The 13,584-nt window shown below is 38.8% G+C and overlaps 1 protein-coding gene and 1 long non-coding RNA gene across 4 annotated transcripts in view; one reads left to right on the forward strand and one right to left on the reverse strand.

Annotated features, from left to right (window-relative positions):
- Positions 1-1,613: 1,613 nt before the first annotated feature.
- Positions 1,614-12,065, forward strand: LOC106724520. Its single transcript, XR_001360336.1, has 6 exons — positions 1,614-1,774; positions 4,843-4,929; positions 5,244-5,317; positions 8,256-8,295; positions 11,467-11,552; positions 11,930-12,065. It is a non-coding gene; the product is annotated as an uncharacterized LOC106724520 (long non-coding RNA).
- The window catches only part of STIL (SCL/TAL1 interrupting locus), a 44,228-nt gene continuing 37,227 nt past the window's right edge, over positions 6,584-13,584 (reverse strand). For 2 of the 3 annotated variants that reach the window (XM_014532234.1, XM_014532233.1), the window contains exons 16-17: positions 12,185-12,435; positions 6,591-8,702 (exon numbers count right to left, since the gene is read on the reverse strand). In XM_014532234.1, coding sequence (XP_014387720.1) covers positions 7,916-8,702; positions 12,185-12,435 — 1,038 coding nt within the window. In that variant the 3' untranslated portion in view covers positions 6,591-7,915. Of the gene's footprint in view, positions 8,703-12,184; positions 12,436-13,584 lie in introns of all 3 variants that reach the window. The other variant, XM_014532235.1, reaches the window with a different exon arrangement.

Raw genomic sequence — 13,584 nt, forward strand, 5'->3', positions numbered from 1 at the left:
TCTGCCGGCTGGTCCCAACCTGTCCTCCAGGCCCCACCACCTCCCGCCTGGGGCTGGGGGCTGGTGACGTCTGCACCTCCCCCTCCTCTGTTTCCGACCTGACCCGTCAGTGGAAAAACGGAAACTGTGAACTGAGCTGGGCGCCGCCCGAAATAGCATCTGGTGCCTGTCGGTCAGCGCGTGGTCCCAGCGTCCAGGAGCGGGTGACGCCGCTTGTGGCCCAGCCAGGAAATGCCAGCCCTCCTCCTCCTCCTCCTCCTCCAGCCCCGAGCGGGGGGCCTTGTCAGGCAGGAAACCCGGGAGCTCCTCGGTTGGGGTGTCAAGGCGGAGGGGAGGTTGGGACCCAGACTAGTTGGTCTGGAGTCTGGTCCTGGAGCTGAGCAGCCTGGAGAGAACAGCACAGCCAAGATTTGGGCCTGAGGCGTTGTCCCCCTCCCCAAGGCTGAGTTCTCCCTCAACTCCAAATTCTAGGCTTTCGAGTGGTTCTGCCCCACCCTCCCCTGACTCTGGGTTCCAGCGAATCTCCCCTGAGCTTGTCCTCTGAGAGATGTGCTGTGCGTGCTCTGGTGGGCAGCCAGGCTAATTCCCAATAGCTGCATTTATATGGCAGTGCCAGGTGCCAGGCACTGACCTAACCACTTCCTAAAGATTACTTCAGTTGATCCTAACAACAACCCGTGAAGCAGCGGCTCCATTTTGTAGGTACCAACTGAAGCACAGACAGGTTGAGCGACTTGCAGAGAACACTCAGTGACTCTATAGGAGATAAACAAATACCCGAAAATCTCATGGAAAGATGTGCAAACTTGCATTAGGAAATGCAACTAAAAACTGTGATAACTGTGCCACAAAAGGCTGATGTACCAAGTATTGGTGAGGATGTGGAGCAACTGGAATTCTCTTACATTGTTGAACAGAATGCAAAACTGACTCAACCACTTGGAAGAACCCTTTGGCAGTTCCTTATCAACAGTTTATAAACACATACTTAATTGGGAGAATTGAAAAATATATAGCTATAAGAACTCTTGTACACAAATATTCATAGCAACTTCATTCATAGTAGCTAAAAACTAGAAATAATCCAAATGCTCAGCCACAGGTGAATGGATAAACAAATTGTGGTACATTCATGCAATAGAATACTACCCAGCCATATAAAAGAACCAAACTACTGATACATGCAAAAATACAGAATAATCTAGAAAACATTATGCATCATGTGATATTTATCTTTCTCTGACTGGCTTATTTCAATTAGCATAATGCTCTCCAGTTTCATCCATGCTGTTGCAAAAGTTAAGAATTCCTTCTTTTTTTACCGCAGCGTAGTATTCCATTGTGTAGATGTACCACTGAGTGGAGGGGGTAGGGGACAATGGGGGGATAAGGACATATATATAATACCTTAATCAATAAAGAAAATTTTTTTTAAAAAACATTATGGAAGAGACAAGAGTATGGAAAACTTCCAGCAGAAAAGAAGTTTTGCCTCTAGTTCCTCCTCTTGTGTCTACTAAACATCCTTCCAACATGGTGCTGACCACACATATCTGGGTGCTTGTGTACCCAACCAAGCCCCTTGAAGGGCTTGGCTTATTGCACAGACAGAGGAGGAACACCACAAATGTATGTTGAATAAGAGTGACAGAGATGAACCTGGAGAAAGAAATTGAGGGAGAGAGACACCATCCAGCAGGAATCTGGGCCATAAACTTAGAGGAAGTGGAACTGGCCAACCTTCCTGGTCCTAAAAACCAGCCACAGGGAACGTGTAAGTGCATCCTTAAGGCCCCTGTCAGAGAGAGGAATGGTTCCAGGATCATACAAACTGTGAAGACACGCAGGCCTTGATTGGGGTGAGGGCGGTGGACTCTCCCTATTTTCACAGATACTCTCTGTGCTGGGTGGGGAGGGGAACACAGGCAGGGGGCTTAGAGAGTCACAGAGCAGGTCCCTCTAGGGCAGTGATGGCGAACCTATGACACGCGAACTCATTTTTTTGGTTGATTTTTCTTTGTGAAATGGCATTTAAATATATAAAATAAATATCAAAAATATAAGTCTTTGTTTTACTATGGTTGCAAATATCAAAAAATTTCTATATGTGACACGGCACCAGAGTTAAGTTAGGGTTTTTCAAAATGCTGACACGCCGAGCTCAAAAGGTTCGCCATCACTGCTCTAAGGGTGATTCTGGAAGTTTGGAGCAATCACTCAACAGGAATGGACTCAGCTTTGGTTCATGTACCTGCTTCCCTTCCAACCAGCCAGTGTCTATGACCTGGTATCACTTTCCCAAGGTAGGAATATTGGGCTTTAGGGAAGTGAAACACATACTTACCTCAGCCCTCTGCCCTCGAGAGAGAAAGAGGAGGAGAGAAAGGAGAAGGAGAAGAGAACATGGGATTTGAGGTCAGACAGACCTGAGTTCAAATCCTGACTTTACCTGTGTGACCTTGGGCACATCACTTTACCCCTGAGTCTCCATACTCCCAACCTAATGATCAGGTTAAGAGCAAGGGCTCTGGAGTGAGGCTGCCAGAGTTTGAATCCTGGTTCTTCATGTTGGCTGTGTGATCTTGGGAAAATTTAATTCACCTCTGCTCTTATTTTCTACTCCATAAAATTGGGGCTAATAAAAGTATGTGCCTCATACAGTTGTTGTGAGGAATAAGTAAGTTAACAAAAGTGCTAGGTTTTGAAGGGTACACAAGGCTTTGAACCTATGGGGGGTTTGGAGGCAAAGGGAGCAATGTGAGCAAAGCAAGAAGTGTGTGTGTGTGTGTGTGTGTGTGTGTGTGTGTGTGTGTGTGTGTGTGTGCCCTTTCTCTCCTTTATGGTATCAAGGGTAGCAGGGGGGGCCGAGGTTTGGTTGCTTGATACCTAACTTACTGACTCAAATACCGTGGCATATGATGGTATGCTGGGAGGCTAGCGTCCTGAGTTCCAGTCCCAGCTCTGTGCTTACTAAGCTGTGTGAACTTGAACAGTCCCTCCTCTTCTTTGGGCCCCAGGGTCCTCATTCGTACAATGAGGACCCAAGTGATTTCTGAGAGCTCTGCAGCTTGGATACCTTACGTCATTGTTTCCATTATGTTTTTAATTAGTCCCTCTTGCCCTCCTGGTCCCAGACCTCCCGTGAAGAGACAGGACACAGGGCTCTCCCCTAATCTCTCCTTTTCCTGGAGTCCAGTCTCTGACCAGGAAGTGGGAAAACAGGATTTCCTCTGAGGATGTTCTCGGTGACCCAGACAGTTCCGGTTTGGGAAGCAGAGAGGAGATAAGGAACATCACCCAGGCTTCCAAACCCTAAATCACCTTTCCATGGGTTTGATGTTTTTTCACACTGTACTTTGAACTCCTTAAAAACAGGGAATGTGTAATTCAGAGCTGGAAAAAGGCATCTTGGTATCCCTTGGAATAGATATTATTAATCAACATTTTGGTGGGGAAAAGGGAACTCTCTTTTTCTTTTTAAATTGTGAAATACATTAAGCATTGTAAAAAGTAGGAAATCTCCTTTTCCTCATCTATACCTATGGAGGCCCAACTCTAATGATCTTTTATGGAAGCCTTCCCCTCCTCTGGACTTGTAAAACACTCCTCATACCCTGTTTCTGAATCATTGTTTATATAATCACAGCATGTCAGAGACACATGGCTAACCCCTTCACCTCAAAAATTGGGAAACTGAAGCCGAGTGATATGAGGTGACTTGCCCAATGTCACAGAACTTGGGGCAGAGCAACGAGAAGAATCCAATTGTTGCTGACTTCTAATTCAGTGTTCTTTCTACTTGTATATTTTATCCCTTTACCTATCTTTGCTTTCCTGTCCCCACCCCCCTCCTCCAATGCTGTACCTGTTCATATCTCCATGCTTTCCAACAAGCTATTCCCTCTATTAGAACTATCACTTCTTTCCCTTCTCTTCCCTCTTGCTCCTGCAAGATTCTGGAAAATTCCAGCATTGTCAGAATAACCCTCCTCCAAGCTTCTCTTCATCTATTCTCCCATTTCATATAGGAGCAGCGACCTCTCAGCATTGCTAATGTTTGCATGTCTGGCTCCATTAGATAGAGTTCCTACAGGGCAAATTTGTCTTGTTCATCACCTTATGCTCAGCACCTAGCTCAGTGCCCAGCAGAACCAACATTAGATACCCGTGGGATGACTAGGAGTGAAAATGGTGCTGATGGGGATCGGAAGCGTGGAGGGAATGGCTACTGCTGGGCTAGATGCTATGGAAGGACACTAGATTGTTAACTATAAGTGTGTGACCTTGGTCCAGTTATACCTTATTTGTGTCTGTCTTATCATCTGAAAAAAGGGGTTAACGATACTGCCATATATTTCAGTCCGGTTTTGTAAGTATTAATAAGAGGAAGTATGTAGGAAAGCACACTTTGAAAAATATATGAAATAGTCTATCAACCTAAGACATTATCATGGAATTTATTTTGCAGGCATAAAGGCCTCTCTCATCTAGGAGGCTAGCAAAGGTTCTGCCCTTATGAGTAATGTCTATAAAACAAGGCCACAGAAAAATCTTTTGTTCCTCCAATTTCCTGGAGCCCTAACAGTAGACTTAAGGAGGTTACCATGAAGAAAATCATTGAAATGAATCCTTTAATATTAACATAACATAGCTGGGGTGGCCACCTTCAGGGCTCTTGGGTAAAAAAAAAAGAGTCATTTCTGGTCATGGCTAAAGGACAAGGGGACGCCTTCTTAGGGGGAAATACGGCAGGGCAGCGTGGAGGACAGTGTATATTTGAAGACAGCATTGACTGTAATGTTCAAAATCATCTGTTTTTGTGTTTTTTTTGGTTTTTTATAGGAAGCTCTTCCTGAATTCCTCAGGCCTCAGAGAAGCTGTTTTCCCAGTGGCTTAATAAGAACTTGAGCTCTGGAGTTATACTTGAGTGTGAGTCTCTCCTAGCAACTTACTTGGATAAGTTACTTCCCTAAGGCCGTTCCCCATCTATGAGGATGACAATCACCAGTTGGGGTCAGCAGGGACTTAAATGAACTAACACATATTAAGTACTCTGCACAATGAGTTCTAAAAAGGTGGAAGCTATCATGATTACACTGCTGTGGCTTCCTCTGGATCACTCATTTTGTCTTTTCATCATATACTGTTGTGTGACTGCTTTCAGGGTGTATCTGTTTTCCCTAGTCTTCACAGCTGGCAAAGGGCAAGGCTCATGTCTAACATGTCTACATCCACTTCTGCAGGGCAAGGCAAAGGACAAATGACCATGGAGCAGTTAGCCACCAAGGGGCTCAGAGGTTGAGTTAGCAGACATTTGGTATGTGTGTGTGGAGATGGGGGGCGAGGGGGAGGCCAAGTGGCCAGGACCCAAACTAGTGGGTATGTTTCTGGATGCAGAAATTCCACTGTTTCCTTATTTCATTTGAAGCAGCACACCCATATCTATAAACAGCATGGTGGGGACTAGATAAATGAAAAAATTTCAAAGAAATATCATTTGAGAGACAATCATCTCAAAAGTCTTTTAATCCAATTTTCTCAGTACTAATGCTTTTCCAAAGATGCCTAAATGCTATCATAGCAATAGCTTGCCAAGTAACCTACCATAGTAAAACACTCTTCTTAGAGAACTTTCTGTAGTAAGGCTTCAGTGATGGTCCCTCTTCTCTGGAAATGCATTTAGTAGACATGTTTTGTTGAATTAATCTGCAGTCTAAAATCATTCTCCAAACTGCTTAAGCATCCTACCAGAGGCCTTAAATTAGATGTGGTGATGGAATTTGATTTTGCCTAACAAGTTTCAGGTTCAGTTTTTATTGTTCAGATAGAGAGCTTATTTGGTGTGGGTTCCCAGTGATAATGGTATTGTTAATGAGGTTGTCAATTAATTCAGTAACATCCCCTAGTTTTTTGTTCATTAATGTGCAATATAAATTGTACCTACACTCTCTTGGGTGAAACACTGAGGGCTAAAGTTAAACAGAGCACATAGTGCTCTGTTAAAGTGTGGCATTGACAATTCCATTAAAATTTTACTCCAATGCCCGACTGGCATGGCTCAGTGGTTAAGTGTCGAGCTATGAACCAGGTCATGGTCTGATTCCTGGGTTGTGGGCTAGATCCCCAGTGAGGGGCAGGCGTGTAGGAGGCAGCCAATCAATGATTCCCATCATTGATGTTACTGTCTCTCTCTCCCTTCCTCTCTGAGATCAAGAAAAACATTAAAAAAATTTTTTTTTTTAAATTTTTACTCCAATGAAGTCCATAGGTGGACTTTCATGCTACTTATTAAAATAGCTAAAGCTTCAAACAATGCCTATGGAAACAAAGGGAAACACAATCATCATTGCTATTTACTCATCTTACTTTTAACCTGAAAGAGCAACACTGAAGGAAAAGATGCACAAATGGGTCCCTGGCTCCAGTGGGGAACAGCAGAGAGCTATCATGTTGCTATACTTGGGCTTGCTAACTATAAATTATCAGATTATTATCTCAGAAAGCCCCAGCTCGGTTGGAAAGTATTTAGAAATCCAAAGTCTATATCTTTCCAATTTATACATCAAGCTTAGATATTGGTATAAGGCACTATCTTCATTTAACTTCAGCAGAAGAGCTTTATTTCTCAAATGAATGAAGATTTTTTCATTTATATCCAGAAATAACAATTTAAAACTTACTATTTAAGAAGATGAGGGGAGAAGGGAAGCAACTATTGATACAATCAACAACTTGGATAGATCTCAAGGACATTATGCTGTGTGAAAACCGATTTCAAAGTTACATACTATGATTCCACTTATATTCTCAAAATGACAAAATTCCAGTGATGGAGAATAGGCCATTGGTTGTTAGAGGTCAGGGTTGGAAGGAGGGTACAATTAGTTTCTTTGGGGTAATGGAACAGTTCTTTCTTTACGGTGATTGTGATGACAAAATTTCATAGAGCTAATGTGATAATGGTATAGTTAATGAGTGCATGTAGAAACTTGTGAAACCTGGAAGGTCTGTTTTAATTATTAATACTATACCCAATGTCAATTTCTTGATTTTAATCATTTACATGGATACGTAAGATATTATCTTTGGGGGTTGCTGGGTGAAGTGTATACTCTTTACTATTTTTGTAACTTTCAGGGGGCCTAAAAGTTTTTCTTTTTTTTAAAGTGAGAAGGATATGCTATAGCAGAGAACAAAGGAGAACAGTCAATCTAGACATTTTATTAAATTTAATAGGTATTTTAGTTCTATTAAAAAATTAAAACATTTGAAAAACTCACAAAGTTTATAAAACACTCATACCCAATAATTTTCTTATTCTGCGATAGGTAATATATAACCCACCATATAGCAAAAGTTTTACTTCCACAGGATTTAACAAATTTGGATCTTAAGAGGACATATACACTCTTAGAATAAAAAGATCTTAAATTATTTTACAAAACTTCCCCTTAAATTTAGTAAGGATTGATCTAGCTAATTTAGTCAGGGTCATGATAACTTTATTTTATGTTCTTTTAGGTGATACTGGGCAGATGTAGAGATGCAACATGCTACGAAAACAGACTTACTTTTCAAAATGTATAGTATAAAGAGCAGTTAAGATCCAGAGTTGGATGGTGTCTGTTTACCTAAATTTGTTGAAACAACTAATCTTAGGGTTGTTTTTTTTTGTTTGTTTTAAAAAGGTTTCAGTGACACTGAAAGCTCTCTAACAAAAAGAACTCAGCCCTCTTACCAGCCAGCCATCTTACAATCAGGTCACTTGTTCAGCTCTTTGCAATCAGCTGTTATAAAAAAACAACAGGATGACCCATGTTTAATTAGGAATCCCCAAACTACCAAAGGGCTCTGGCTTCTCTAAGTTTCTTCAGAAGACACCCAGTCCTCATATCAGGGCAGGGAGTTAAAAGGTTTAAAATAATTTTGGCAACTGTCTGAGACGCTTAACATCTAAGAAGGTGCCTACAGAATCCATACTATTCATTTGCTTTAAAGTTTCAGAAGGTTTCAAACTTTCAGGAAAAAATGGAGTGTCCCTTTCATTTTCTTTCTCAGGATGTTGGGTAAACTCTGCTTTTCCAGTTCGGAGATTCACTGTAGGACTTGACTTAAGGTTCTTTAATAAAAAAGCTGGGTTTTCATTCAACTGCTGTGCTGCTTTTGGCTGAACTTCATTTGTAATATTTCTCAATACTGGCATATCTGTGGGGGTGCCCAAGGATTCACAGTTATTACAATTAATTATTTCACAGGCATTCCTAAAAGGCTCCTTCTGACAATCCAGTTGCTCAGGTATGCATGTGGGATTCTGATTCAATAAATGTTCACTCTTGTTATCTGTGTTCTTTGAAGGTTCCTCTTCATCTTCACTATTGTCACTGCTTTGTATAAGTCCATATCTCTTCATATATTTTTTGGTTGCAAACGACATGTTGTTTGGTGAAATTAAACTAAGCCCCACTGTGCTTCTGTCTGTATTAATATGCAGAAAGCTAAAGGATGAGTCACAGTTATTTTGATTTGATCGAGTGACAGACAGTTGTGACAGCTGATTTTCATTTAAATACTTCAGAGCTATAGCATTTGCCTCCATGCTCAAATCCACACTGTTAGGGCTTAAGCCACTCATGCCAACATTAGCAAATGACATGTAGTTCAATCCAGAGATCACTGCTTCAGGGCTGATGCATGCCAACACACTGAAAGACAAAATGGAGTAGGCCATCATTTTATTTTATTTTGAGTACCAAATAGTGTTATTCTAAATGTATTCCATTCTAAGTAACAAAAGGTCTTCAGCTCTAAGGCTTATGGTGCTTTTTTATCTGAGTGCTCAAACACCTAAGTCTTGATGACCCAGATATATTCAAGGGATAAATACGATAACCTAGAAGGTAATCCATGATTCACAGACTGAAAGTGGAACACAAAACACAAATTAATTTTCCTAAATTTAAACATCAGTCATGGTTTTAAGAGAAAATACAGACCCCCAAATGTAAAAGTCATTGGTAAAGTAAATATTGGTCAAGTATAAAACAATAAATAAATAAAATAGAAAACATATTTGATAATATAACATAACAAGCTCTGGTAAATAACTAAGAATATTAAATTTTTCATAGTTGAAGAGATTCTATGTGTAATAAATAAACATCAATCAGTCTTTGGATATGGACTACTGTGTGTATGTGTGTGTGTGTGTGTGTATACACTGACTTTCTTTCACCTGTTATAACCTTCAACTCACTTTGGCTAGTGTTATCTCATTAATGTTAACTAATTGACTTGCCTTTCCCTTTATATCATATATACAATAATAGCTGCTAATTTTTATGGATGCCTTATTATGTGCCAGGCACTCTGCTAAACATTATCTTATTTAACCCTCCCAGAAACCTTTCTCAGAGAGGTCATCCATATCAAATATCTCAACTTTATTGTCCACTCTAATACCTCACATTTCCCTTCTCCTACTTTTCTGTTTTCTCCTTAGCACTTATGGCTATCTATTAACTCACATTTCTTATTTATTGTCTAGCTCCCTCAGGAAAGTCCACAAATTTCTGTCCTCGTTATAGTATCCCTTGGTGCCTGGTAGCAGGTACTCAATAATTTACCAAATGAATAAAAGAAGTAGGTACTATTATTACCTTTATTTTACAGTTGAGAAAACTAAAGAATAGAGATTTTTAACTAATTTCCTTAAGTTGAGTAGCTAGTAACAGGCAAGCTGAGATCAGGTCTGCCTTACTTTCTGGGGTTCTATAACCACTGGTTATTATACTGTATTCAGCAACTTGTATTTTTGCTATCTGTTTTTCTGTTCCCTAAAAATTAGAGCCCTTTGTGTACTACTTGTTGTGGTAAACAGTATATTCTAGGCCAGCAGTTCTCAACCTGTGGGTCGCGACCCCTTTGGGGGTCGAACGACCCTTTCACAGGGGTCGCCTAAGACCATCGGAAAACACATATATAATTACATGTTGTTTTTGTGATTAATCACTATGCTTTAATTATGTTCAATTTGTAACAATGAAAATACATCCTGCATATCAGATATTTACATTATGATTCATAAGAGTAGCAAAATTACAGTTATGAAGTAGCAATGAAAATAATTTTATGGTTGGGGGTCACCACAACATGAGGAACTGTATTAAAGGGTCGCGGCATTAGGAAGGTTAAGAACCACTGTTCTAGGCAAAGAATAAGCTATGACTTTCCATATAATTCAACGAAGAAATTCAGCCATTTTATATGTGCCAGCCACTATGTGCATCCTTACCTCTACAAAATCCAAGTAACTATCAGGTATTTTCATTCTCATCGTTAATATTCCCTGAAACCAGCGATCTCATCACCAAGCAATGGGAAAGCATGCTTAATACTGCTGGTCCTTATAAAGAATTCTTCCTTAACCTTCTTGGTACTTAATACTTTGGAGAATGAATAAGACGAAATACACACTACCAATTTATCTAGACATTATGCTTTTATGATGTATTATAGTGATAATATCTTCTGAATATACAGTCCTTTTCTACTTTCTTTGCTTATTTACTAAAATTATAAGCAATCTGCATATTAAATCAGAAAACATGCACAACCAGAAAAATACATATCTATAGATAATACTAATGTAAATAATTTGAAAAATAAACTTCTAATTCAGTAAGTTCATTATATACTAAAATATGTTAATTTCAATGTTTCACACTAGAGACATTAAAATAGGGTGGCCACTGTGAAGAAATATATTACCTAAAAACTATTCCCTAAAGGCAGCCATACCAAAATGTAAGGGTTCTATATAGATAGCAGGTGATCTGTGCATTCTAACAGACGTTATATAGCTACTACGTCACAAATGCTACCTCACTCTCCCACACTATTGGAAGGAATATAAACTGGTACAACTATTTTGGTGGCCAATGGCAACATCTACCAAAACCTCACATGCACATATCCTTTGATCCTACTTATGTAGGAATTTATCCTGCAAAGATACTTGTACAAGTACCTATAGAATGATTTCACTTAGCATTGCTTGAGATAAGAAATAAGAGATTCAGACTAAAAGGCCATTAATAGAGGACTAGGGTTCACTATATTATAGTACATGGGTCCCACAGAATATTATGCAGCTGTTTAAATGCATGAGAAAGAACTGCATATGCCTATAAAAATAAGCTATAAATGTTAAACAAGAAAATCGAAATCACAACACTCATCACCATTTGTATATACTTGAATATTTCTAGAAGAATATAAAACAAACAAGAGAAATAATCTTGTTGGAGGAGTCTGAGAAGTTTGGGGATTAGGGGCTTTTGTATTTTATCTGATATTCTTGTGTATTATTTGATGTTTTTTAAAATCATGAAACTATTACTTTTGTAACTAAACTACAGCAACAAAAACAATGAACAGAAAACATGCTAACCTTAATATAATTTCCAGATTTTATCATCTTTAAAAACAAGTATTTGCTAAGGTCAACTTTGAAGAAGCGGGATCTGAACAGAAGAACATACAAGCTGGAACTGGTAAGGCTCATGTGACTATACTCTTGCCTTTTAGATGGCACAACTGTCTACTATCCAGATGCCTACTATCCAGTGATGGCGAACCTATGACACACGTGTCAGAGGTGACATGCGAACTCATTTTTTTGGTTGATTTTTCTTTGTTAAATGGCATTTAAATATATAAAATAAATATCAAAAATATAAGTCTTTGTTTTACTATGGTTGCAAATATAAAAAAATTTCTATATGTGACACGGCACCAGAGTTAAGTTAGGATTTTTCAAAATGCTGACATGCCGAGCTCAAAAGGTTCGCCATCACTGGTATAGACACTATCCCTCCAGGAGGACTTTCCAGACACCAAAATGAATAAAAGCTCATTTCTCTTTTCCCAGGACTCCCAGAGATTTCATTGACATCTTTAACCAGGAGACATCCCACAATATCTCTGTAATTACTTACATAACCCTCTCTCCTACTAAAATGAAGAATCTAAAGGGTAGAGATGATTTCTTATTCATCACACATATAGCAGACACTGAATAAATGATAAATCAATTGAACTGAATGGCAAGCTTATACCTGTTCTCATGAGACTGCTGCAATACATCTAAAATTTATTCATCATTTAGAACAAATTTTAAAATTACCTGGCATGATCCACTTTATGAGCATTTTTCTTCACTTTAGTGGGAGAATCAATTTTTACTCCAAGGCTTCTTAGTTGCTTCAGGGTTGCATTAAGAACACAATCTTTGTCCACCAGTCCCGAATCATGTTTTTTTTTCTTTGCATGGTAAACATTTTGGGTTCTGGTGCGTTCATGGCTGATAATTACTGCTTTGGTAGATGGTTGCTCAGTTTCTTTGGATGAGTTATTTAATAGGTGGTTCACTTGACCCTGATGAAAAGAAAAAGGACATACTTGAAAAATCACTATTAACAATCTTAGGAAATAATAGCATAAGTAAGGCCACAGAAAAGCAAAATAATATCTTCCCAAGTTCTAAAGTAAGTACATTTGCGAGTATTATCGGTTTTTTAATAAAAGCAGCCCATCCTAATGAATAATTTCATCAGACCCTAGAGAAAACTTAGAATATCTGTTCATGGGTGGTGAGCATACAATGCAATATATATATCCTGTATTATAGGAAGGTACACTTGAAACCTACATAATCTTATTAACCAATGCCACCCTAGTAAACTTAATTAAAAAAATAAATAATTAAATTCTTAATATCTGTGAATAAAGTTTCGGTACTGATTTAAAAAGAAAAAAGAATGTCTGTTCAGAACTTGTTCATTTAAAAACCTTCAGTTTTAAAAATGCTTGAGTACTATTTTCCAGTGTTTTCAGGACTTATAAGTAAATTCTTTATAAACAAAAGTTTTAAACTATGCTTTCATTTTAAAAATGGTAATGTTTCAATTATACATTTTGTAGATCTTTGCTACTTTCAGAATTTGACTTCTTCCTTTTCTCACTTTGAGTGAGAATGAATACCATCTCTGTCCTCCTGGTATTAAAGCGCATTTCATTTCCTAAGCACACAGCTGCTCACATCAGTCTAGGACCTAGCAGGCAAATAATGTGTGTTCATTGAGGAAATCTTATGGCCCTGTGAAGTAAGCTTAATTAGCCTTCAATTTTAAATGAAGAAATCAAATGTTCCAAAGTCTACAATTTGGATGAAAGTGGCAGCCAGGGCTATGTGACCTTTATGTTCCAGTTTACATTCTAACTTTTCCAAGACACCTATTTCCTCCAACCAGAATTATCCCTTTTTGGTCTGTGCTGCCTTTGCTTACAGCACTTCTCCACCTGCCCTAGAGCTGTTTGTTACTGGTATCCATGTGTTATTTCCCCTGGGTTCTCAAAAGCAGAGACTGCCATATTCATCTTTTATATTATCTATTTTACTTAGTTCACTTTCATAGACTAGGCTACGTATTCAATAAAATGCTGCTTACCTAAACCGAAATCAGTAAATATTATCACAAATATTCTATTTCTTTCCAATGTTCAAACTTTCTGCAAACTCTTGCT

This window comes from Myotis brandtii, unplaced genomic scaffold, assembly GCF_000412655.1.
Source record: "Myotis brandtii unplaced genomic scaffold, ASM41265v1 scaffold862, whole genome shotgun sequence".
NCBI classification, from domain to species: Eukaryota; Metazoa; Chordata; class Mammalia; order Chiroptera; family Vespertilionidae; genus Myotis; species Myotis brandtii.